Here is a 27,158-nt window from a genome sequence, read left to right on the forward strand (position 1 = left end):
ATCGAGGAGACCCAGGAGCCGAATGGGTTCTCAACTCTGATGTCATCACATGTTGTCCCTACTTCGCAATCATCCACCTTCACCTTGAAATGCTCTCAGGACAGGGAACTCACTACTCCACAAACCATTCTATTCCATTGTAACAGAGGTTTTAATCAGTGCTACCCAATAGAAATATAATGTAAACATGTTAACATTACTTTTTAAAGTATATTTAAAAAGTAAAAAGAAACAAGTCAAATGAATTTTAATAATGTATTTTCTTTTTCCCAATAGATCTAAAATACGATCATTTCAACATGTAATCAATATTCAGAAATGTAAGCCGGACACGGCGGCTCACACCTGTCATCTGAGCACTTTGGGAGGCCAAGGTGGGTGGATCACCTGAGGTCAGGAGTTCGATACCAGCCTGACCAACATTGTGAAACCCTGTCTTTACCAAAAATACAAAAATCAGTTGGGCGTGGTGGCACACGCCTGTAATCCCAGCTACTCAGGATGCTGAGGCAGGAGAATTCCTTGAACCTGGGGGGTGGAGGTTTCAGTGAGCTCAGATCATACCACTGCACTCCAGCCTGGGTGACAGAGCGAGACTCAGTCTCAAAAAGAAAAAAAAAAAGTTAGAAATTTAATGGGATGTTTTACATTCATATGTATTGTACTAAATCTTAGAAATCTGGTGTGTATTTTACACGTCACCACTTCTCAATCAGACTAGCTGGATCAGGGCTCAGTGGTCACTTGGGGCTCATGGCTACTGTGTTGGATAGTACAAGTGCAAATTATAGTTTTCTCTTGTGCTGAATTAAAATCTAACTCCCTGCTATTGTTACCTGTTCTGTTGATCTGTTTTTGTTTTTGTTTTTGTTTTTTTTTGTCTACTGTGCTTAGCAGGCTTAACTCCTTTTCTATATACTAGCTATTTGGTGGTTGTTTGTTTGTTTTGGTTTTTTTGCAACAGTCTTGCTCTGTCACCCAGGCTGGATTGCAGTGGTGTGGTCACAGCTCACTACAGCTTCAATCCCCAGGGCTCAAGCGATCCTTCCGCCTCAGCCTCTAGAGTAGCTGGGACAACAGGTATGCACCACCACATCCAGCTAATTTTTGTTTTGTTTAGAGACAGGGTTTTGCCATGTTTCCCAGGCTGGTCTTGAAATCGTAGACTCAAGCAATCTGTCTGCCTTGGCCTCTCAAAGTGCTGGGATTACAGGCGTGAGCCACCACGCCTGGCCCCTGGCATTATGTTTTTATTGCACTGTGTTGCGCTAACGCGTTTCCTTCCATGCTAAATAGTCTCCATTCCTTCAACAGTTCTGTGCATGACATCACTTCTAATCCCTTCCCCCGGATGCTTCTTTTGATGAGTGTTTCTAGGAGTGAACAATGATCTATTTTTCTGTAACTTGGTAGCTGATGTCCTTGGCCCGATTTGAGCATAAGTGGTTTTTCCTTTTGTTCTATTGGTGTTCAATTCAATTATTTCTGTAATTAGGAGTATTTACCTTTGTCCATTGCAATGTTGTAAATCTTTTCTCCCAGTCATTGTTGGCCTTTCAACTTTTTCTATGCTATCTTTGGCTATACAAGTTTCTGTTTTCAGGAAGTCAGGCTGCAAATATTTTCCATTTGTAGCTTCTGGACTTTGTGGCATGCTAAGGAAAGTCTTGCCCACTCTCATGTGTATGAAAAAGTATTATCCTGCATTTTCTTTCACTGTGTCCACTTTTTAATACTTCCTTCATCTAACTGGAATTGTTTCGTGATACGAGGAAGGGGTCTAACTTAATTTCCATCCCCCCAAATGCTAGTCAGTTGTTCTATTTTGTGAATAATCCATTCTTTCCCCACTAATGTAAAATGCCATTTAAAACAATCAGTTTTAGGGCTGGGCATGGTGGCTCACTCCTGTAATCCCAGCACTTTGGGAGGCCAAGGCGGGCAGATCACTTGAGGTCAGGAGTTCAACACCAGCCTGGCCAACATGGTGAAACCCTGTCTCTACTAAAAATACAATAATTAGCCAGGCGTGGCAGTGTGCACCTGTAGTCCCAGCTACTTAGGAGGCTGAGGCGGGAGAATCGCTTGAACCCCAGGAGGCAGAGGTTGCAGTAAGCCGAAATTGCACCATTGCACTCCAGCCTGGGTGAGAGAGCCAGACTCCGTCTCAAACCAACAAACAACAACAAAAAATCAATTAAAAAAATAAAAATAAATAAAAATAAAAAATCATCTTTAGGGTCTATGTTCTCTTTGTCAGCAGAGAAGTAAGACTCTAGCAGTTCCAGGGTTGCATCTGATCAGCTCAACAAGCTCAGCAAAAAGAGGTTTCCTCTTCTCTAATGGTCCTGGCAATAGAGTCCTAGAACTAACTCCCACTGGACAGCCTAGACCAACATGGAACCAATGGGAGAACAGGATCTGCTGATTGGCCACATCTGATCCCCCTGTCTTCCTCAGGAGGAGAGGGGAAGTATCACTTGAGAAAGGGGGAAGGATAGATACTCAAGGGGAAAGTAGGATGCTGTCGACAGAAAGAACAGATGCTGTTCAATCCAAATGCTGCCTACCACAATGCAGCTGCCCTCTTAGCCTGACACTGGGTGCCGCACAGCCCCAGCTCTGTAGGCATCTCGGGAGTCCACATCCCCTCTGCTCTATCTAGGTTTCCATCTCAAAGATCAGCTAGAGTTGTGTCTGCCCCAGAAATTCAGATCTGAGGCTGGGCATGGTGGGATTACACCTGTAATTCCAGCACTTTGGGAGGCTGGAAATTAGCCTCCCAGGTGGGCAGATCACTGGAGGTCAGGAGTTCGAGATCAGCTTGGCCAACATGGTGAAACCCCATCTCTACTAAAAACACAAAAATCAGCCGGGTGTGGTGACGTGTGCCTCTAACCCCAGCTACTCAGAAGGCTGAGGCAGGAGAATTGTTTGAACCCAGGGGTGCAGGTTGCAGTAAGCCCAGATTGTGCCACTGCACTCCAGCCTGGGCGACAGAATGAGACTCTGTTTCAAAAAAAGAAAGAAAAGAAAAGAAAAGAGAAAAGAAAAGAAAAAAGAAGAGAAGGGAAGAGAAGGGAAGGGAAGGGAAATTCAGGTCTGATTCCAGATGCCTTTTCAGGGGGATCCCCACTAGCCTAGAAAATCAGCCCAGCAAGGTTGGGTAGGACAGTCCTGCCCCCTCCTGCCCCAGGACCTTGTCCATGTTGCTTCTCTCTGCCAAAAAGAGCAGAGTTCAGGAAGGCCAGGAGGAAGGAAGGATGCCAGTAGGATGTGGATGCTGTTTACAAACAGAAGGTGGCTCCGTCCTGCCCACCTCCAGGAGCAGTGCTGCCTTGCTTAGCTACTACAGGGAGGGTCCCTGGAATGCCCTTTCTGGCCTCTTGCCAAAGACCCACAGCCAATCCCTGGGTCACCAGAGGACAGCCTTAGAATCCAGAGATCAGGCTCTAGAGAAAGGTTTACAGGCCAGACTGCAGACCCGGAGTGTTGACCTGAGAGAACAGATGGCTGTGTTTCTACACGGGGATGCCCCAGCCCTTGACGCCTCATGCCACAAGGTGGGCACGGTGAGCCCCTCCCTCTCACTCTTGAGCCCTCAGGGAATCAGGATGTGATTTGGGAGCAGTCAGTGGATGAGGTCAGAACCCCAATTTTTGTGGTTGCCCCCTCCATCTCCATCAACCCCTACAAAGGCCCCGTAATAATAACATGCTAAGCAGAACAATAGTGAAGTGAAAACATCATATAAAATGGAAATTAAAACTCTCTTTAGGCCTGGTGCAGTGGCTCATGCCTGTAATCCCAGCACTTTGGGATGCCGAGATAGGCAGATCACCTGAGGTGAGGAGTTTGAGACCAGCCTGGCCAACATGATGAAATGCCATACCTACAAAATAATAATAATAATAATAATAATAATAATTAGCTGGGTATGACGGCACGTGCCTGTAATACCAGCTACTCAGGAGACTGAGGCAGGAGAATTGCTTGAACCTGGGAGGTGGAGGTTGCAGTGAGCAGAGATTATGCCACTGCATTCAAGCCTGGGTGACGGAGTGAAACTCTGCCTGAAAATAAAAGCGGCATAGGAATAAAAACTCTCTTTAGTAAACTTTGCTCTGTTGGAAGACAGGTAGCACTTCAACTAAACAAAAGCAAGCTGCTTGCCTGCAGTGTGAGGAATGCTTGAGTTCAAAGCTCATCCCTGCCACTCGCTGACTGTGACCCAGTAACTTGTAGAGACTTCCTGTGGCTCCATAGACCCCTGTGACATGAGGCTGAGGACTGTCTCCACCTTACAAGATTGTTGTGAGGATTCAAGACATGAGTAACTGCAGTAAACCAACAATACCAGCAACAAAGTGTTGGGTGGTTATGGGTGATGACAGCGTTTGCAGAAGTGAAATGAATGGCAGCAACATTATAAAGGAGGGGAGGGAGGAATTGCAGATACTCAGTGAAACCCTAGAGCGTTATTTGAAAGTGTACTCAGGGTTAGATGCGGTGGCTCACGCCTGTAATCCCAGCACTCTGGGAGGCCGAGGCAGGAATATCACTCAAGGTCAGGAGTTCAAGACCTGCCTGGCCAACAGGGTAAAACCCCGTTTCTACTAAAACTACAAAAGTTAGCTGGGTGTGGTGGCGAGCACCTGTAATCCTGCTACTCCTCCTGTGGGAGGCTGAGGTGGAAGGATCGCTTGAACCCCAGAAGCAGAGGTTGCAGTGAGCTGAGATTGTGCCACTGCACTCCAGCCTGGGCAACAGAGGGAGACTCCATCTCACAAAAACAAAAACAAAAACAAAACCCACAAAACAAAACAAAAAAGAAAGTAGACTCAGATTACTTGTAAATGTATAGTAAATGTATATTACAAAACCTCTAGGTCAACCACCAAAAAGTTGCTTAAAAGAAGTATAATTGATATGCTAAGAAAGGAGAGAGTATGGAATCACATAAAACACTCAAAACCAGAGAACGCAGAAAAAGAGGAGACTTTTTTAAAGTAAAAACAAGTGCACTGAATGCAAAGTAGTTACAAATGTGGTAGGTATTAATCCAACTACTTTAAATGTGAATGCTCTAAATACACCAATTAAAGACAGAGACCTCAGAATGGATTAAAAAAATCAAGACCCAACTATGTATTGTCCACAGGAAACCCACTTTAAATACAAACAGGAGTGCTAGCAGAGGGTGAAGGGCGGTGGAGCCAAACTGCCCAAGATTTATTGGACCACTTCTTTAACTTTCTTCCTTCCTTCCTTCCTTCCTTTCCTTCCTCCCTTCCTCCCTCCCTCCCTCCCTCCCTCCCTCTTTTCCCTCCCTTCCTCTTTTCCCTCCCTTCCTTCTTTTCTTTCTTTCTTTTTATGAGACAGCGTCTTACTTTGTCTCCCAGGCTGGAGTGCAGCAGTGCAATCACAGCTCACTGCAACCTTGACCTCCTGAGCTCAAGCAATCGTTCTGCCTCAGCCTCCTAAGTAGCTGAGACTACAGGTGCACGGGTGCACGCCACCATGCGTGGATAATTTTTTGATTTTTTTTATAGAGACAGGGTCTCACTCTGCTGCTCAGGCTGGTCTCAAACTCCTGGGCTCAAGTAATCCTCCCATCTCAGTCTCCCAAAGTGCTGGGATTACGGGCATGAAACACCACACCTGGCCACTTCTTTAATTTTAATAAGCCTCAGTTTCCTTTTCTATAAAATCGGAATAGTAGTAGTTCTGATGAAAAATAGTATAATTGATACACTAAGAAAGGAGATTAAATGAGCTAACTCATATAAAGCATTTATTTATTTGAGAAGGAATCTCACTCTGTCGCCCAGGCTGGAGTGCAGTGGCACAATCTCGGCTCACTGCAACCTCCACCTCCTGGAGTCAAGCTATTCTCCTGCCTCAGCCTCAGAGTAGCTGGGATTATGGGCACCCACCACCACGTCTGGCTAATTTTTGTATTTTTAGTACAGACGGGGGTTTTCACCATGTTGGCCAGGCTGGTCTCTAATTGCTGACCTCAAGTATCTGCCCCCCTCAGCCTCCCAAAGTGCTGGGATTACAGGTGTGAGCCACCGCAGCTGGTCCCACATAAAGCATTTAGAATAGTGACTGATACATAAGTGCTATAAGAATATGCTGTTATTGTTATTATTATTATCCAAGTGCAGCTTCAGAATAAATTGCCTAGACCTCACTCCTAATGAGCCTTTTACTTCAAAGCTTCTCCTAAATAGAAATTTTGGAGCCACTAATGTTTCCTTTTTTTTTTTTTTTAAGACAGTCTCACTGTATCACCCAGGCTGCAGCGCAGTGGCGCAATCTCAACTCACTGCAACCTCCGCCTCCCGGGTTCAAGTGATTCTCCTGTCTCAGCCTCCCAAATAGCTGGGACCACAGGTACATGCCACCACGCCCAGCTAATTTTTGTATTTTTAGTAGAGACAGGGTTTTACCATATTGGTCAGTCTGGTTTCAAACTCCTGACCTCAGGTGATCCACCCGCCTTCGCCTCCCAAAGTGCTGGGATTACAGGTGTGAGCCACTGCACCCGGCCCCTTGTGTTTTAAGATCAGGATTGGCTACATAATTTTCAGAGCTCAGTGCAAAATGAAAACACAGAGTCCCTTGTTCAATATTATAAGAAATTTTAAGATGGTACTTCTGTGTGACAGTACAGGTAGAACGTCCATGAAGCCAGCCGTGAATAAGACTATAGATTAAGAGGGCAAAGTCAGAATCCAAGATGCCAACTACCCAGTCTGTTCCACCCCACTTGAGTCTGGAGGGCCGTGACCTCCTGGCTGTGAACACATCTCACCTCTCTGCCCCCAGGGAATCCCAGCCCAGGTGCACATTTTGAGAAAAAAAAAAAAAAAGAAAAAAAAAGAACTCCAGCAAATGCTCTGTGGAGCCCTAATGCTGGCTGTCTTGTGAAATCCTGGATCCAGGATTTCCGGGGCGCTGGGGGCTGGGCTCCCCTGGGCTGGAGGCCAGTTTTGGAGAAAGGAAGGGCAGAGCTCAGACTGCTTCTGAGAAATGCGCTCAGGAGTGGGCTGAGAATTTTTGGTTTCCTGGGACGCCTGCTCCAGGGAGCCCGCAGCAGCAGGAGCGAGTCCTGGCCTGTCCAACACTCTCACCCACTCCCCCTTCACCCTCAAGTCACCCAGTTGGCCACACTCTCCTAGGGGGGTGGGGGTGGAGGTTGGCAGAGTCTTCAGAGCCTTTTATTAAAACCTTTTGGGTACTTTGTTTACCAGGCCTGGCAAAGTCCAGGGCTCTGGCTTACCCTGGTCTCTCCCTGTCCTGCCCCAAAGGTCACCACCCAGGGTCCCAGTGCCTTGTCCTTTGGGGCACTCTCAGAGCTGCCACTCTGGGGAGGGGGAGCAGATGGGCACAGGCCTGGTGTTAGCGGCAACCTCCCCCTGGGGTGCCCGGCCACACAGGCGATTCCCAGAGAGTGTGGGCGGCAGACAAACAAGCGTTCAGTGTCAGCACAGCCCACCCAGCTCTGAAATGCGTACTTTCTGTCTCCCGGGGGTGGGGCCTGACAGTAACCCCTGGGGCCCAGTGACTGCAGGGGCCACCCGCTCCCTAGCACCCCCACCTCCCACTCCTCCTACTTTGCAGATCCAGCCCTCCCCTCCCATCAAGCGGCAGGGACAAGGCCAGCTCTGCAGGGTGTGGGCCAGTTGGTTTTTGATCTCAAAGATACTGTTCATCCCAGCCTGGGCAGGGCATTGGGAAAGCCTCTGGCTCCTCCCGCCCTCTCTTTCCATTTCCTGCCCCCTCCAGCACCCTGCCAAGCTAGAAATCCTGAAATGCAGGCTGCAGCCTCTTGTGGGTGCAGGTTAGGAAGCCAATAGGCAGGAGAGCTGGGGAAAGGGGCTGGCTCCTTCTGCTACCCCCAGTCCCTCCTCCCTTCACCCCTATACTCTCGCAGCAGATGGAGGAGCCCCACCACTACGCTTGGCCTCCAGAGCAGGGGCGATGTTCACAGAACCCGAAATCAGCAAATACAGACGGAGAGGGGCTCCGGTGGAGAGACTGGCAGGGAGAGAGGAGCTGTTTGAAATCCAGGACATGCCATGGTGGAAGGAATACTTCAATTCCAAGTTTAACACTTGGAGGAACTGGAAGGGGAGGGAAAAGAGAGGAAAGCGGTGCCTGGCAGGAACTGGAGAGGGAGAGGGAGCAAGGGAGCAGGTGCAGCTACTAGATTGCATGACCTGAAGTGCAAAATGCTCAAAGCAGTGCCTAGCATTATCCGGATGCCCAAAAGGCACATCTTCATTGCTGTCGTTGTTACCCTGTCCTGTCTGGGTCATCAGCTCCCCACAGGTGTAACCAATTCTCTGCCTCCACCTGACCTGGGGGAGAGATGCCGTCCCAGCAGGAGGTGGGTCCAGCTACATCAGGGTGGGTACTCCTGTCCTCTGCTCAGGGCTCACTGCACAGGCAGAGTCCTCTTCCCATACTCGCCTCAATCCTGGACCCCATTTGGGTTTTATTAACATCCTGTTCACTCTGTCTCAGCTCTGATTGCCAGCGCCCACATCATCCACCTTGGCATTCTTCTTGTGGACTAGTCTTGTGTAGGCCGGGTAAGAAGTACAGTATGCTCAGAATTGAATCACAGTTAGTTACTGTGACTAATTTCATTCATTCTATAGCCATCCATCCACTTAATATGTCTTGAGCCAGATCCCACGCCAGACGCTGTGCTGGAGATGGGGTTGCAACGGTAAAGAAACGGCGGTGCTCACTTCCTGGTGCTCAGAACCTGGGGTAGGGACGTCCCTCTGCTGCCAGCCCATGGTGGTGGTTCAGCATCACCCAGCTCCCTCTCTCGGAGCTTCTGACTCTAGGGATAGGAAAGGGTCAAGGAATCCGTATTTTTAAAACATGTATATTTCACATGACTATTTTCAAGGCAGTTCGGGAAACTGCATCCTAAGGAAAGGAAATCTACTGGACTGGGGAAAAAAAGAAGCTGAGAGGACCCCTCGGCGACATCTGGTAAGGCTTTCCTGGGAAACTGACTGACAGCTGTGACCTGTGACTACAGGTCAAGGCTGTGAACTGGGGAAAGAAGGGAGGGACAGGAACCAACGTTCCAGGAGGAGGGAACAGCGCGTGCGAAGACCCTGATGTGGGTAAATGCAGCTTGGGGGTAATGGGGAGCTGGAGAGATGGCTGTGAGTTGGAGTCAGAGACAGAGATGGGGTATCCTAGGAGCCCTGGGGAGCCCTGGGAGGGTTTTGTGCAAAAGGCCTGCTGTGATCGTTGTTTTGAAAAGGTTTCTCATTCAGCAGATGCCTGTACTGAGCCATACAGGCCCCATGCCAGCTTCTGGCAGAATCAGGCTTCTCTCCCAGTTCCCTCTCCCTGTCAGGCCCTGGCTAGCCCCGCTTCTGCAGGCCTTGGCAGAGGGAGGAGGGGAAGCCCAAGTGGCCTGGAGGCCCCAGCTCCGCTCCTCTCCCTGTCTTGGCAGACAGAAAGCTATAGACTGGGTTTTGGCATCTCCTACCGGCTGTGTCTGCCTCAGCATCCCCCCAGACCCAGCGGTGGGTGGGCACCCCTTAGGGAACCCGTTGGCCCTACTGCCAAGAACCCCTTTGCTCTCCAGAAGGTGATGTCAGGACTACCCCCCATCCCCCAACACACACTCCACCCCTCCTCCAGACCAGAAGGGGTCACCTGCCAAGACACTAACAGATGGGCCACGGGGAGCTCAGAGGAGCAGGCATGCGGCCCCTTGGGCAGAGTCCTCATCCCTGCACCTGACTCAGCCCCGCGCTCCCACCACCACCTCCTCATATGCTCCAGAGTCTTGGGGAGCAAATGGGGAACAGGGGGATCCCCAGCCGCTTCTCAATCCCGCAGAAGCTGGTGGGTAGGAGGCAGTGGCAGTCAGGGGAGCAGGGGGGCAGTATCCACGGTGAGCTGGGCTGGGTTGGAACAGAGCTGGCCAGGTGCCCGAGGTCTGTGTAGGGGTGTGGCGGGTGTGGTGCGCGCCGAGGGGCGGGGTTACAGAGTGGCTTCGTTTGCATACAACTGTGAGGGGCGGGGCCATGCTGCCTACCATAATTCTTGATCTGCGATCTCCCCACCTCCGCAGCAGCCAGACTTCCCCCCACCCAGCCTCGTTATCTCCTCTTTGATTAAATTTAATGCTCCTGAACCAAATTCCTGGAATCCAGGGAAGATAGATGGGGGTTGGGGACAGAATGAACCCCGCCCTGCAAACTGATGACACTGCTCCCGTTTCCATTTCTGGAAAAAATCAAGTCCACTGGCATTTCTGAGAAACCAGTATGGGGAGGTGCGACAGGGAGGGGGTCATATCCCAACAAGGGTCATTTGCTCTCTTCCCCAGACTCCTGGGGTCCTCAAACTCTCTCCTCCTCCTCCTCTTATTCCAGGGGCAGCGCTGAGTGAGAAGCCCCTTCACCCAGCATGCACCACTGTCTTGCTAAATCTGAGTGCCAGTCAGCGAGTTCTACGTGGGAAAGGCCCCTGCAGGGTCGCTTTCCATTTTGAAGCAGGGTGTCCCTAACAGCTCGTAGGCCAGCAGGACCAGCTACTGAGTGCCCGCTATGTGCCAGTCTCTGTGACCTCGACCTCATATACATTCACTCAAATAACCCTTGCTAAGTAAGCCTTTATGAGTAGAGACTATTGTCATTGTCCCCATTTTACAGATGAGAAAACCGAGGCTTGGAGTGTGTAAGTGAGTTGCGGAGGCCCCCAGAGGGGGAGCTGAAGAACTCGGATTTAAATCCAGGCAGAGGGGCTTCAGACGTAAGAGTGGGTGCTTTCGACTCAAGTGCTGACCACAAAGAGGGTGAAAAGCTGTCATCTGTGCTGGGAGGGACATAGGGTGACTGGCTGCAAAAGCACAGAGCACCCTTAAAAGGTGACAGGGGCCTGAATCGGGACTAAGGTGAGCCAAGGGAGGCATATAATGTGATGAGGTCCTTGGGTTTGTGCCAATGCAGACCCTTTAGTTGAAAGGCCATGAGAGCAGGTCCTTCTTATGTGTACATAGATTTATTACGTAAATTTTCAAGATATTTTCCAATTTTTTAATCACTAAGTTTTCTTGTATCTAATGGAAATTTCCGTGCAGAAATTTCCTTAGAAAGGTCTAAGAAGGCTGGGCGCGGTGGCTCAAGCCTGTAATCCCAGCACCTTGGGAGGCCGAGACGGGTGGATCACGAGGTCAGGAGATCAAGACCATCCTGGCTAACACGGTGAAACCCCGTCTCTACTAAAAAAATACAAAAAAACTAGCCGGGCGAGGTGGCGGGCGCCTGTAGTCCCAGCTACTCGGGAGGCTGAGGCAGGAGAAAGGCGTGAACCCGGGAGGCGGAGCTTGCAGTGAGCCGAGATCCCGCCACTGCACTCCAGCCTGGGCGACAGAGCAAGACTCCGTCTCAAAAAAAAAAAAAAAAAAAAAAAAGAAAGGTCTAAGAATAAGATCACAGGAAGGAAGAGAATGGGCTGCACCAGCCATAACGAATCCTTTCTCTTTCTTAAAAAGTCAAGGTGAAGGCTGGGCGCGGTGGCTCACGCTTGTAATCCCAGCACTTTGGGAGGCCGAGGCAGGCGGATCACGAGGTCAAGAAGTTCGAGACCAGTCTGACTAACATGGTGAAACCCCGTTTCTACTACAAATACAAAAATTAGCCGGGCACGGTGGTATGCACCTGCAATCAGGAGGCTGAGGCAGGAGAATCGCTTGAACCCGGGAGGCAGAGGTTGCAGTGAGCCAAGATTGCACCACTGCACTCCAGCCTGGGCAACACAGTGAGACTCTGTCTCAAAAAAAAAAAAAAAAAAAGATGAAATTAGCATAACATAAAATTCACTATTTTAAAGTGTTCAGGAGTATTCACAGTGAATTCACAATGTTCATCAGCTCTATCTAGTTCCAAAACATTTTCATTGCCAACTGGAGACCATGTACCCTTGGGCAGTTGCTCCCCAGTCCCTTCTCCCAGACCATTAAGGGTGAAATGAGGCCAGGCATCATGGCTCACACCTGTAATCCCAGCACTTCAGGAGGCTCTTTAGGAGGATCGCTTGAGGCCAGGAGTTGGAGACCAGCTTAGGCAACACAGTGATACCCTGTTCTCTACAAAAAATAAAGAAAATTAGTTGGATACGGTGGTGTGTGCCTGTAGCCCTATAGTCCCAGCTACTCTGGAGGCTGAGAGCAGGGAATTGCTTGAGTCCAGGAGTTGGAGGCTGCAGTGAGCCATGATCACACCACTGCACTCTAGCCTGGGTGACAGAGTGAGACTCTGTCTGGAAAAAAAAAAAAAAGCCAGGCTCAGTGGCTGACGCCTGTAATTCCAGCACTTTGGGAGTCCAAGGCAGGTGGATCACTTGATCTCAGGAGTTCAAAGACCAGCCTAGGCAACATGGTGAAACCCTGTTTCTACAAAAAATACAAAAATTAGCCGGGTGGGGTAGCGTGGGCCTGTAGTCCCAGCTACTTGGGAGGCTGAGGCATGAGAATCGCTTGAACCTGGGAGGCAGAGGTTGCAGTGAGCCGAGATCACGCCACTGCACTCCAGCCTGGGGGACAGACTATGACCCTGTCTCAAAAAAAAAAAAAAAAAAAAAAAAAGTAAGAAAAGAGAAAAAAAACTTGAAGTGACCCGAAGTGAAGACTTCTTAGATTTTGCGCCCCCAGTGTCCTGCCGGCCTTGCCTCGCCCTGGTCCTCCCTGATCTGCCTTTCAGTTCATCCATAACCACAGCCTCTTATCTGCTCTCAGCTCCTAGATAAGGGCAGCCCCTTATCAGCAGAGGAGGTCCACACCCCTGGGGAAGGCAGGCCTCTCTCATTCACACCCTCAGCCGAAGGGTCTCCCTTATCTTCGGAGACCACCCACAGCCCAGGGCCCAGCAGAGGCAGCTGCAGACACACACTCCCAGCACACGCACACACTGCCAGGTGCTGACCTACCAGGCGTGTGGCCTGGGCCAGCAGCCCCTCAGATATCCCCGACTCAGGCTGTCCAGGGTTCTGCGGCCCATGGGTGCCCACACCCGTGCCTGCCCCCGGAGGAGCGCCAGGAATCCCAAGCAGCCTTGCTGGGTGGGGGGTGGAGGCAGGGGCCGGCTGTCTCGGGGGACACAGAGAATTCCACCGGGGAGCATGTCTGGGGTCACATGGGATGGGAGAAGGTGTGGCAAGAGGCTTATAGCCCAGCCCCCTGTGCCATACGGAGACCAAGAATGTTCTGCATGTGGAATAAGACTCCATATCGCGGCTTAGGAATTTTAATTGTGTGCTTTAAACCTGTCTCCCATTCCTGCTCCTCCTCCCGCCCCTCACCCTGGGAGCAGGGACACTTGTTTAGAGTGCCTTGGAAATCACAGGAGCGAACAGCCAGGACTTTGTGTGATAGTGACACACTGACATTTCTGGACCAGGCAAAAAATGCAGCCGCCTCCCTCCCAGGCAGTGCCTTGTCACTGACACTGGCTGGGAGTAGAGGAGTGGGGGCAAAAGCGCCAGCGGGGGGCCACCTGGGTGGGTGCATAAGCACTGAAGGCCAGGGCCAACCCATCCTAGCTGTGTAACTGTGGGCAAGGGACCTAGACTCTCTGTGCCTCAGTTTCCTTATCTGTAAAGTGGGGATGAGCATGGGGATTATCTGAGATAGAGCACTTGGCATCTCCCAAGCATTCAAGCTGTTAGTGCCAGTTTTTTTTTTTTTTTGAGACAGGGTCTTGCTCAGTCACTCAGGAGGGAGTGTAGTAGCACCATCATAGCTCACTGCAGCCTTAAACTCCTGGACTCAAGTGATTCTCCTGCCTCAGCCTCCCAACTGGGACCACAGGTGCACACCACTGTGCCCAGCGAATTTTTTTTTTTTTAGAGATGGGGTCTTGCTATGTTGCCCAGGCTGGTCTTGAAGTCCTGGCCTCAAGGAATCCTCCCACCTTGGCCTCCAATTGTTACTGTTATCATTACTGTCTTCTCCAGAGAATGAAGAAATGTTTAATCAAATCGGCCCCTCTGAGAGCAAGGCTGTGGGATCCTCTGCTCCTTTAGATGCCCCTGTGGGGTCGGCCTTTGCCTGACCCTTTTTGGTCTGTGGGTCCACCCTAAACAATAGTTTTTTCTTTATTTTGGGAAGCTGTGGTCAGTAGTAGTTCAGACCCAGGATTCTCATAACTGGACATAACTGTCTCAGTCATTTATTATTTGCAAATCCTCACTTAGGGGGACCATTATATAGATAAGGAGACGGTGTGACTATGGCTAAGTTTCTTAACCTCTCTGTGCCTTAATTTCCATTTCCATGTTTCAGGGCTGGTGATGATTAAAATGAGATGGTACTTTTAAAATTGCCTGGCACAGAGCAAATCCTCAATAAATATGAGCTGTTATTCTTAAAATATTACTGAATACCCCTTAGATATGGAGGTATTAGTCCTATCATCCTAACTTAGTCCTCACAGTCACCCATGAATGGGGGAAATGAATATTGGCCCCCTTTGACAGATAAGGAAACTGAGGTTCAGTGACTCAGTGACCTTCCCAAGGCAACACAGCTAGTGGGGAGTGGAGTCAAATTAGATCTAGTGTGAAAGTTCTGCTCATGCCAGGATCACTGGCTAGCACCTGACATCCCAGTGCTTTGGGAGACTGAGGCGGGAGGATCGCTTGAGGCCAGGAGTTCAAGACCAGCTTAGGCAACATGGCAAAACCCTGAGGAAGGAAGGAAGGAAGGAAGGAAGGAAGGAAGGAAGGAAGGAAGGAAGGAAGGAAGGAAGGAAGGAAGGAAGGGAGGGAGGGAGGGAGGGAGGGAGGGAGGGAGGGAAGGAGGGAGGGAGGGTCCTGCTCTTGACCATGGTAGGAAGGAAGGAGGGAAGGAAGCGGGGAATGGAGGAAGGGAGGAAGGGAGGAAGGGAGGGAGGGAGGGAGGGAGGGAGGAAGGAAGGGTCTTGCTCTTGACCATGGTGTCATCCCACCACCTCTTTTAAATAATGACAGAGAAGGAGAACCCCTTCTCCACATGAGATTAGGTGGCCTCCTTCTTTATATTTTCAGGATTTGTCAAAGAAAATCTACAATAATAGAAGGCTAGTATCAATTCAATAATGTATTCGTTGAACCCAATGGCATCCACGAACATTTCAATCATAGCTTAAAAAGCGTTGGAGATCTACTTTTTTTCTACCCATGTTTTGGTGCTCACATGGGCTCAAGGATTCTGTCCCAATAATGCTGAGGTTTTCCTAGACATCCTCATGTTGGGGGACCCATTATACAGACAAGGCGACTGAGGCTCACTGAAGTGCAGGAACCTTGCCAACTCAAGCGCCTGACTTCAAGGTTGGTTTTTCCTGAAAGATCACTGGCCCCCGTCTGCCTAAATGTAGCTGCATCTGGTGGTGTATAGTCCCTGTGTCTCCTTGTAGCGCCTATAAGCGCCAGGGGGGCCACAGTCCAAGTTGACTCATCTTCTTTCCCCACTGTACCTGTTGCCCAGGTGAGACATAATAGGTGCTTATCTCAGATGGTAACAGAAGAGAAGGCGAGCAGTGGCCAAGTTCAGGAAAGATTCGGAAGGTAGTATGCACGTGACTTTTTGATGAATTAAATGTGGGGTGTGGGAGAAAGGGATCAAGGATGACTCTAAGGTTGGGGATCAGCTGGGGAAGAACAGAGGGTGGCCTGGAACTGGGCAGGTAAAGCTAGAAATGTCGTCAGGAGCTGAGTTCAGGAGCCTGGATTTAGAAGCCAGAAATTTGGGAGTCAGTGGGGGGATGAATGGGATTAAAAGGAGGGGAAGGTACGCTGGGCTAATGCCTGTAATCCCAGCACTTTACAAGGCCGAGGTGGGTGGATCGCCTGAGGTCAGGAGTTGGAGACCAGCCAGGCCAACATGGTGAAACCCCATCTCTGCTAAAAATACAAAAAATTAGCTGGGCACAGTGGTGTGCATCTGTAGTTCCAGCTACTTGGGAAGCTGAGGCAGAAGAATCGCTTGAACCCAGGGAGGGAGATGTTGCAGCGAGCCCAGTTTATGCCATTGCACTCTAGCCTGGGTGACAAGAGCGAAACTCCATCTCAAAAGAAAAGAAAAAAATAAAATAAATAAATAAGAGGGGAAGGAGTGAAATCCCCTATGGAAGAGATATATTAAGAAACTGAGGCCTGGCTGGGTGCGGTGGCTCATGCCTGTAATCCCAGCACTTTGGGAGGCCAAGGCAGGCGGATCTTGAGGTCAGGAGATCGAGACCATCCTGACTAACACAGTGAAACCCCATCTCTACTAAAATTACAAAAATTTAGCTGGGCATGGTGGTGGGCGCCTGTAGTCCCAGCTCCTTGGGAGGCTGAAGCAGGAGAATCGCTTGAACCCGGGAGGCGGAGGTTTGCAGTGAGCCAAGATCGCAGCATTGCACTCCAGCCTGGGTGACAGAGAGAAACTCCAACTCAAAAATAAACAAACAATTCTATGGCATTCAGTGTATTCACAATGTTATGCAACCACCTCTCTCTAGTTCCAAAACATTTTCATCACTCCAAAGTAAAACCCTGCATCCACTAAGCCGTCACTCCCCGTTCCCCTCTCCCAGCAACCGTATCTATTTCTATGGATTTGCCTATTCTGGACATTTCATATAAATAGAATCATACACTATGTGGGATTTCTGTCTAGCTTTTTTCACTTAGCATCCTGTTTTCAAGGTTCATCCACGTTGCACCGTGGATCAGTGAGTGCTTCATTCCATTTTATGGCTAAATCAGACTCCTTGGTATGGACTCAGCACACTTTGTTTTCCCATCCATCCATGGATAGACATTTGGGTCATTCCACCCTTTGACTAATGTGATCAGTGCTGCTGTGAACATTCGTGCACGAGTATATGAGGATCGTTTTTACTTCTCTTGGGTAAACACCTAGGAGTGAAATTGCTGGGTCATAGGGCAGTTTTATGTTTAACTACTTTTTGAGGAGTGCAGTGGCATAATCGTGACTCACTGAAACCTCCGTCTCCCAGGTTCAAGCGATTCTCCCACCTTAACCTCCCCAGTAGCTGGGATTACAGGTTTGCACCAACACACCTGGCAAATTTTTGTATTTTTAGTAGAGATGTGGTTTCCCCACATTGGCCAGGCTTGTCTGGAACTCCTGGCCTCAAGTGATCCACCCACCTCGGCCTCCCAAAGTGCTGGAATTACAGGTGTAAGCCACCACACCTGGCCTCCCATAGCTATTTCTAAAATACTCCATCGGCCAGACGTGGTGGCTCACGCCTATAGTCCCAACACTTTGGGAGGCCGAGACGTGTGGATCACCTGAGGTCAGGAGTTTGCGGCCAGCCTGGTCAACATGGTGAAACCCTATCTTTCTATTAAAAATACAAAAATTACCAGGCGTAGTGGTGGATGCCTGTCATCCCAGCTAGCGAGGCAGGGGAAGTGCTTGCACCCAGGAGGTGGAGGTTGCAGTGAGCCGAGATTGCACCATTGCACTCCAGCCTGGGTGACAGAGTGAAACTCCATGTCAAATAAATAAATACATAAACAAACAGTCCATCTACCAAGGCTGGGATTCACACCCAGAACTTCTGATTCCAAATCCTGGTTATTTTTGTGGTTTTTTTTTTTTTTTCTCTCTCTGCCCCACACTGCTGGCAATCCCCCGCACCTCGGACTCTCCTCATTCAATAGATGAGGACCACAGGTGAGAAACTTGTTCCAGGCCACACAGGTCCTAAGTGACAGTGCTGGGCTCTAGATTTTGAGCTATCAAGTCTAATCTTAAAACACCATGGTCTACAATGTGCTCCTAAGGTGACAAACAGGTAACAGAGAGAGAGAGTAAGAGAGAGAGAGAAAAATGCAGATAACAAATAGGTACGAAAAAGAGAAATTCGGCCCCTTCCAAACAAAATACTGTTTTACTTTGTTTCTCAGCCTTTTCCAATTTTATGCCAGCGTGGAACGAGGCGCCAGGGCGGTGCTCAGGTGTGGCCCACCAGGCGCGGGGTGCAGGGGAAGGTCTTACGCATGCCCATGCACTTCTCCTTGTCGATGCAGAGGGTGTTGGCCTTGATGGCGAGCTCGTGCTCTAGCCGGCACTTGGTCATGACCAGCAGCTGCAGCATGTCCTGTGTCTCCCGCAGCCGCAGCTTGAGGGTCTGCAGGGTGTCGTCGATGGTGAATACCTCGTTAACCAGCCTGGGGTGAGGGAAGAGGAGAAGGCACAGGTTATTCATTTATTTTTATTTATTTTTTTGAGACAGAGTCTCACTCTGTCACCCAGGCTGGAGTGCAGTGGCATGATCTCGGTTCACTGCAACCTCTGCCTCCCGGGTTCAAGCAATTCTGCTTCAGCCTCCCAAGTAGCTGGGATTACAGTCATGCACCACAACGCCCAGCTAATTTTTGTATATATATATATATATTTTTTTTTAGTAGAGGCAGGGTTTCACCATGTTGGTCAGGCTGGCCAAGAACTCCTGACCTCAAGTGACCCACCTGCCTTGGCCTCCCAAAGTGCTGGGATTACAAGTGTGAGCCACGGTGCCCAGCCTGGCACAGGTTATTAGGTTCAAGGTAGATGTACTCACTGTGCACTGGGAACTGTGCCTGACAGCAGCAAGCAAGACAGGCAAGGCTCATCAGCCCTCCCTGGGAAGGCAGAGGCAGAATAGGTAGACGAGTAAATACACAAGAGAACTGTCAAGGGTAATGTACACAAAGGAAGAAATAAGACAGGATGGTAAAACGGAACAGGAGACCAATCTGGAGATTCCTTGGTAAGTTAGACATAGACTTACCATACAGTCCAGCAGTCCTGCTCTTGGGTATATACCCAAAAGAACGGAAAACAGGTGTTCAAACCAAAACGTGTACATGAATGTTCACAGCAGCCCTATTCACGATAGCCAAAAGGTGCAAGCAGCTCAAATGTCCATGGATGGATGGATGAGTAGATAAGCACAATGTAATCAAGCCACAAAATGGGAGATTATTCAGCTATAATAAAAAGGAATGAAATACAGCTGGGTGTGGTGGCTCACGTCTGTAATTCCAGCACTTTGGGAAGCCGAGGCAGGTGGATCACTTGAGGTCAGGAGTTCAGGACCAGCCTGGCCAACATGGGGAAACCCCATCTCTACTGAAAATACAAAAAATTAGCCAGGCATGATGGCGCGTGCCTGTAATCCCAGCCACTTGGGAGGCTGAGGCGGGGGAAGCTCTTGAACCCGGGAGGCGGAGGTTGCAGTGAGCTGAGATCGCACCATTGCACTCCGACTGAGCGAAACTCCGTCCCAAAAAAAAGAAAAAAAAAAGTGATGAAATACTAATACCTGTAACAACATGGATGAATCTTGAAAAACATGATGCTAAACAAAGGAAGTCAGACACGAAAGGACAAATATTACATGACTGCATTCATAAGAAACGTCCAGAATAGGCAAAGCCACACAGACAGAAAGTTAACTGGTGTCTTCCAAAGGTCAGGCGGTGGGGATAATGTAGAATATTCTTTAATGGGTACAGGGTTTCCTTTTGGGTTGATGAAAATGTCATAGAACTAGAGAGTAGTGAAGGTTGCACAAACACCGTGAATGTACCAAATGTCACTGATGGTAAAGTTTGTGTTATGCGTACTTTATCACAATTTTTTGTGTTTTTTTTGGTTTGTTTTTTTTTTTGAGACGGAGTCTCGCCCTGTCACCCAGACTGGAGTGCAGTGGTGCAATCTCGGCTCACGGCAACCTCCACCTCCCGGGTTCAAGCAATTCTCTTGCCTCAGCCTCCCAAATAGCTGGGATGACAGAAGCCTGCTACCACACTCAGCTAATTTTTTTGTGTTTTAGTAGAGGCAGGGTTTCACCGTGTTGCCCAGGCTGGTCTCGAACTCCTGAGCTCAGGCAATCTGCCAGTCTCAGCCTCCCAACATGCTGGGATTACAGGCAGGAGCCACTGTACCTGGCTCTATAATTCTTTCCTAAACAGGATAACAGGGCCAGCCTCGTCTAGGTAAGAGCCTCACTCAGTCTTCGTTACTGGCCAGGGCACCATCCCCAGCTGCTATGCTAGTGGCCCACAGGTGTGCACTTCTCCAGAGAATTATGTTGCTCAGCCAATCAGAGCTATCTCACCTGGGAGGAGAGTCCCTGCCAGTGGCCACAGGCAATGACTGGCTGACTCAGGTACAAAGGGTCTCTGGTGCAGACATCTCCATGATGCACTTCACGGTCTAGAGCCCCTTGCAGGATCAGCTGGGGCTGAGCTGCCCCGTACTACTTCCCCACCCCCCTCCTTCTGAGGCTTTGCTTTTCTAGAACTTTCCGAGGAGAGGACTTTTTTTTTTTTCTTTTTGAGACAGAGTCTCACTTTGTCTAGGCCAGAGTGCAGTGGCGCAGTCATAGCTCACTGCAGCCTCAACTTCCTTGGCTTAAGCGTTCCTCCAGCCTCACCCTCTGAGGTAGCTGGGTCTACAGGTGTGCAAAACCGCACTTGACTAATTTTACATTTTTTGTAGAGACAAGGTTTCACCATGTTGCCCAGGCTGGTCTCAAACTCCCGGGCTCAAGCAGTCTGCCCGACTTGGCCTCCCAAAATGCTGAGATTACAGGCATGAGCCACCACACCCAGCTGATTTTAATTTTAATTTTTATTTTTTAGACAAAGTCTCCCTTGTCACCCAGGCTGGAGTGCAGTGGTGCCACCATAGCTTACTGTAGCCTCAAACCTCTGGGTTCAAGAGATCCTCCTGTCTCAGCCTCCCAAATAGCTGAGGCTACAGGCATGCACCACCACACCTGGTTAATTTAAAAAAAAAGGTTTTATAGAGATGGGATTTCTTTTTTTTGCCTCCAGGTTGGTCTCAAACTCCTGGGCTCAAGTGATCCTCCTCCCTCAGCCTCCCATGAGATGACTTTGACCAGAGAAGAAGATGAGACTGAGCTGGACGTGTGAAGGCCAAGAGGGAAAGTGGGCTTTGGCAGTGCTGTGGAGTAGAACTTTCTGTGAAGATGGGAAGGTCTATATCTGCACCATCCAATGTGGTACCCACCAGCCCCACAGGGCTAATGAACTGAGAAACTGAATTTTTAATTGTATTACTTTAATTTAAAATTTAAATTTTGGCTGGGCGTGGTGACTCACGCTTGTAATCTCAGCACTTCAGGAGGCTGAGACGGGCAGATCACTTGAGGTCAGGGGTTTGAGACCAGCCTGGCCAACATGGTGGCAAAACGCCGTCTCTACTGACAACACAAAAAAATTAGTCAGGTGTCGTGGTGCACACCTGTAATCCCAGCTACTTGGGAGGCTGACCCAGGGGGCAGAGGTTGCAGCCTGTAATCCCAACACTTTGGGAGGCTGAAGCGGGCAGATCACTTGAGGTCAAGAAGTTGAGACCACCCTGGCCAACATGGTGAAACCTGGTCCTTACTTAAAAAAAAAAAATACAAAAATTAGCCAGGTGTGGTGGCATGTGCCTGTAATCCCAGCTACTCAGGAGGCCGAGGCAGGAGAATCACTTGAACTTGGGAGGCAGAGGTTGCAGTGGGCTGAGATCATGCCACTACACTCCAGCCTGGGCAATAGAGCAAGACTCCATTTCAAAAAAAAAAAAAAAAGAGAAAAGCACATGCAAAATTAAGGGCTTGGGTTTGTTCTCAGCGCTGTGGGAAGCCATGGGGTGGGGGCGGGGGGGTTGAAACAGGGAATGACATGCTGATTGGAGTTTCGGGATAACCTCCAGGCGGCTGTGTAAGATGAGATTGGAAGGGGCAAGAGTAGAGGCAGGAGAAAGGTTAGGAGGTTATTGTGAATCCACACGGAGCAGATTGGATGGTGTTCCCCAGAAAGATATGTTCAAGTCCTAAGCCTTGGTGGGCGTGTGATGTTATTAGGAAATAAGGTCTTAGCAGGCGTAATGAAGTTAAGGATCTTAAGATGAGATCATCCTGGATTTAGGGTGACACTGAAATCCAATGACTGATCTCCTCGTAAGAGAAAGGAGAGGGAGGTTTGAGACACGGAGACATGCAGGGGAGAAGGCCATGTGGAGATGGAGGCAGAGATGGTAGCGATGCGGGTACAAGCTGAGGGACGCCAAAGATTGCTGACAGTCCCCCGGAACCGGGAGAGTAGCAGGGGACAGAGCCTCTCTCAGAGCCTCCAGGAAGAGCAACCTTGATTTGGAACTTCGGGCCCCCAAAGCTGTGAGGGAATAAACTTATGTTCTCTGTAGCCACCCAGTTTGTAGTAATTTGTGATAGCAGCCCTGGGAAATGAAGGCAGCAAGCTGAGCTGTGATGGTGGCTTGGCTGTGGGACTGCGCTGGGGGTCCCACCTGTGCGGAGAAGAGACAATGAAACCGTGCTCAGGACCGGAGGACATGAAGCTGGGTGAACTTCCCCATGGTGAGCCTGGGGTAGAGAGAAGCGAAGACAAGTGACAGCAGCAGCCTGGAAACTTCCACCAGCACTGTCCAATAGAACTTTCTAGAGCAAGGGAGATGTTCTGTGCTATGTTATCTGATATGGTAGACCCTAGCCACATGTGGATACTGAGCTCTTGAAATATGGTTAGTGTGAATAAGGAAATGAATTTTTAACTTTATTTAATTTTAATTAAAATTAAGTTGTTTTTTGTTTTTTATGTTTTTTTTTGACAGGGTGTTGCTCTGTTGCCCAGGATGGAGTACAGTGGCACGATTATAGCTCACTGCAGCTTCCAACTTCTGTGCTTAAGCAATCCTCCTGCTTCAGCCTCCTGAGTAGCTTGGACTATAGGCACACCACCACGCCTGGATAATTTTTGTATTTTTTGTAGAGATGGGGTCTTGCTATGTTGTCCAGGCTGGTCTCGAACTGCTGGCCTCATGCAATCCTCCCACCTCAGCCTCCCAAAGTACTGGGGTTACAGGTCTGAACCACCACACCTAGCCTTTAAAGTTCAATTTTAAATGGACTTTCTGGGGGATAGGCATGGATGGGACCCCAGTGATTGGAGTAGGTCAGGAGAAGAGAGACCACTTGCAGGAGGAAAAGGAAAAAGACGGCCCAAAGGCAGGAATGGAGGGGATGGGGACAAGGAAGATCATGCGTAGATGGGACAATGTAGCCACTGCAGAAGGGAGACAGCCTGAATCCTATCATCTGCTCAGTTCCCAAGACAGCCATGCATACAAACCAAAACACAACATGCACAGACACACAGACACACAGACACACACACACACACACACGGCCCGACTCCTGAACCAAACATGCTCTACCTTCTTGCTCTCTGTCTGTCCTCCTCAGTGGTATGACTGTTGAACAGGAAACGGGAAGGCAGAGAGCTTGCCCCAAAGCGGTAGGTCCTCCAGGCAACTCCCCCAGAAGCCCTGTTCTGTAGAAGTCCCCTGTAGGGGCCGGGCACTGTGGCTCATGCCTGTAATCCCAGCACTCTGGGAGGTGGAGGTGGCTGGATCACTTGAGGTTAGGAGTTCGCAACCAGTCTGGCCAACATGGTGAAACCCTGTCTGTACTAAAAATACAAAAATTAGCCGAGCATGGTGGCAGGCACCTGTAATCCCATGTACTCAGGAGGCTGAGGCATGAGAATCTCTTAAACCTGGGAGGTGGAGGTTGCAGTGAGCCGAGATCGTGCCACTGCACTCCAGCCTGGGCAACAGAGTGAGACTCAATTTAAAGAAAAAAAAAAATAGTCCTGTTGGGGAGGTGAAGGGATCACCTGAGCCCTCCACTCCAGGAGGTGCTGGGGTTCAGCTTGAGCATCGAAGAAGCAGGGGCAGGTGGAAGACAGGTCAGCAGAGCCCAGCCCCCACTGTTCTGCACCCAGGACCCAGACCCCATCCAGCCCACTTCCAGAGCTGAAGACCTAGCAAGCCAGAAGCAGGCCTGCTGGGTGTTGCTCTGTTGCCCAGGGTGGAGTGCAATGGTGCAATCATAACTCACTGCAGCCTCCAACTCCTGGGCTTAAGCAATCCTTCTGCCTCAGCCTCCTGAGTAGCTGGGACTACAGGTACATGCCACCATCCCTGGCTAATTTTTGTATTTTTTTTTTTTAGAGATGGGGTCTTGCTATGTTGTCCAGGCTGGTCTCAAACTCTTGGCCTCAAGTGATCCTCCTGCCTCAGCCTCCCAAAGTGGGAGGGACCCCAGGCCCTCAAGTTCAAAGCCTTGAATCATGTTGCCTGCCCCTCCACCCCACACCAACACATACCCTGCTTTTTCCATTTCCTAAATGGTTACTTAGGCGGTAACTGAAGCTGGGCAAAAATCATCGCTTGGACACCACCCAACACTTTTTCTGGATTATCTATCCTCTTTCTCCTAACTGATAGCTTTCTTCTTGACATCTGTTCACTTCTAGCAGTGGGGTCTCCACACCAGGATGGAGGAAGCACGGTCCATCGCTGGACCAAGACCTGTACTCCCTGCCCAGTGAAGCCCTGGCTTCGTGCTGTGTGACTGTGACAGTTTTTTCAACCTCTCTGGACCTCAATTTATCTTCCCATTTGACAACAGTAGGAGTAACAGACTTCTCAACTCCCCTAGGAGTAAGACTGAAAAGGACAGAACTTAAAAGAAGCTCAAGGAATTGCAGTTAGACATCAGGGTGAATTTCCCTTGCTGTAGGCCAGGGCTGAAATAATGTGCACAAGGAAGCCTGAGGATGGTCCTTTCCATCTTCTTCTCATGGGGGATATCAACTCAGTATCTTGTCAAAAGAAGTACTGCTATGAAACCCGGTGAGCACAGCCCTGGGCACAGTTAATGCAGAATAAGGTTTATGGAGCAAATGAGCAGCTGCAATGGGGCCAAACTCAGTCTCCTCCCACTCCACCAGAAACCCTGTTAGTGCCCATAGAAGGATGTTCCAAGGATGACCCTCAATGATCCCCACCTCCTGGTATCACACCCTTGAGTGTGGGCTGAACCTAGAGACTTGGTTCTAAAGAAGAGCATGCAGAAAGAGTGATGGGTGTCACTTCCATGGTTAGGTTACAAAAGACTGCGACGTCCTTGCTCCTGGTACTGTTATTGTTCTTCTGGCTTGCATGCTTTGTTGAAGCAAGCCACCGTGCTGGAAAGACCCATGGGTGAGTGAGGGTGGCTGCCAGCCAACAGCCAGCAAAGAACTGATTTCTGCCAACAAGCATGGGAGTGAGCTTGGATGTGGAACCTTCCCCAGTCCAGCCTTGGAATAAGACCACAGCCCCAGCTGACACCTTGATTGCAACCTCTGGAAGACCCTGGCATGTGGAACCTAGCAAGGAACCTAGCCCAATTCCTAACCCACAGAAACTGAGATAACAAATGTGGTTCTTTCAAGTCACTGCCTTTTGGGGTAATTTATTACATAGCAATAGACAACTAAGATAATGCCCCTAGCATAGGGGAACAGAGTGGCCAGGTGGTTTGCCCCAAGTCATACAGCACGTTCACGGGAAATAATCCCCAAGTCTGATGACCTGTTCCTTCTTGGCCTGGCCATCATCCTATTACAATCCCCGCCCCCTGCCCCCCACAAACCTCCTTTCTAGGCAGGAATTAGTTTTTCACCCCCTGTCCTGTGAGAAAGCCCTTCGTCAACAGACACCAGCCTCCTTAGCACAGCAGGATGGGTGGAATCCATCAGCCAGGAGCTCATGAGGCTCTTCCAGGGCTTCATGGTGAGAACTTTACAAAGCAGGAGGTGGGAAATGAGTGAGGAATGAGCCAGGTGCCTCTTTCATGGGAGCCTGGAGAGAGAAGGTAAAGCCACCGCCTGGGAGGCTATCATTCATTGCCTTGGCTTTCAAGGGAAACAGGAGGGTTTCTAGAGCACAACCGAGTTACAAAACCACCGCTAGTTTAGGCAAGTGAGAAGACCACAGTGCACAGGGTGGGGGTCCCAGTGATGAGGAAGCCACGCAGTGGTACAGCCCGAGCTGCATCTCAGAACTCCACCCGCACCCTGCACTCTATTGAGTTGTGGGACTGGATGTCCTGATTGAGGGAGGGTCTGTTTTTCAGACCCAGTGCACCTGGGAGCTCCTGAGACCCACCCTTCCACCTTCCTGGATTGCCAGGGGTTCTCCTGCCTCCTCTGGCCTCCCTCACTTACTTGAACTGCGGGATGTCCCTGCACAGCTCCACGTTGGGGCGCCAGGTCCGGCACTCCAGCCTCGTCTGGGCCACCTTCAGCGGGCCCTCCTTGGCCATGATGGACCTTTCCAGCAGCATGATGGTGTTCTCGGCCTGGAAGATCTCCTGCAGCGTCTGCGAGGGAACACAGGTGTCACCACCCACCAGGCCCTTTTGACCTCGTCTGACTGGGGACCTGGGGGCAGCTCAAGTCAACTAGGTCAGCCTCCAGCCAGGCACTTATGATACCCCTTCCCTGGCCTTGAGTACCTGTGGGGCAGGGAGCTCACCCTTCCTAAGAAACCCTGAGGCCCCAGGCGTGGTGGCTCATGCCTGTAATCCCAGCACTTTGGGAGGCCGAGGCGGGTGGATCACCTGAGGTCAGGAGTCGTAGACCTGCCTGGCCAACATGGTGAAATCCCATCTCTACTAAAAATACAAAAATTAGCCGGGCATGGTGGCAGGCGCCTGTAATCCCAGCTACTCGGGGGACCGAGGCAGGAGAATTGCTTGAACCTGGGAGGTGGAGGTTGCAGTGAGCAGAGATCACGCCGTCACACTCCAGCCTGGGGGACAAGAGGGAGACTTCGTCTCAGGAAAAAAAAAAAAAATGGGTTAGAAACCCTGAGAAGCCGCTTCGGGTACCCTCTAGTCACCGGGGCACTGTGGACATGGAAGACGGGCCAGTACTATGGTTAGTTTTGTTCTGAATCTCCAATAGCCATTAGAGTTGCCTGTCAGTGCTCAGCAGGAAGAAAGCAAAGGAAGGGAGTGAGGGAGAGGAAGAGGGAGAGGAAGGGAAGGAGGAAGGCAGGCCTTTCAGATTGACAGAGACTGTTCATCTAAAACAATCTCTAAGCCAATCTCTAAGCCAGTTTCACTTAATCTGGGTTTTTCCATAATATATATATGTATGTATGTATTCAAACAGACCCAGAGTTTACCTTCTTAGTAATTAAGAAGGTAATTACTAAGAAGGTAAACTCTGGATCTGTATGTATTTTCCATTATTAG

The 27,158-nt window shown here is 49.8% G+C and overlaps 1 protein-coding gene and 1 long non-coding RNA gene across 2 annotated transcripts in view; one reads left to right on the forward strand and one right to left on the reverse strand.

Moving 5' to 3' along the window:
* The first annotated feature begins 8,713 nt into the window (after positions 1 to 8,713).
* LOC141409315 (uncharacterized) lies at positions 8,714 to 26,130 on the forward strand. The gene is made up of 3 exons (XR_012429232.1): positions 8,714 to 9,018; positions 20,875 to 21,037; positions 24,388 to 26,130. It is a non-coding gene; the product is annotated as an uncharacterized lncRNA (long non-coding RNA).
* Positions 17,921 to 27,158, reverse strand: part of TEKT5 (tektin 5) — a 69,643-nt gene continuing 60,405 nt past the window's right edge. Inside the window, exons 6-7 of the mRNA XM_045381764.3 lie at positions 26,125 to 26,279; positions 17,921 to 18,219 (exon numbers count right to left, since the gene is read on the reverse strand). Coding sequence (XP_045237699.2) covers positions 18,003 to 18,219; positions 26,125 to 26,279 — 372 coding nt within the window. The 3' untranslated portion in view covers positions 17,921 to 18,002. The remainder of the gene's footprint in view (positions 18,220 to 26,124; positions 26,280 to 27,158) is intronic.

This window comes from Macaca fascicularis, chromosome 20, assembly GCF_037993035.2.
Source record: "Macaca fascicularis isolate 582-1 chromosome 20, T2T-MFA8v1.1".
Classification (NCBI taxonomy): Eukaryota; Metazoa; Chordata; class Mammalia; order Primates; family Cercopithecidae; genus Macaca; species Macaca fascicularis.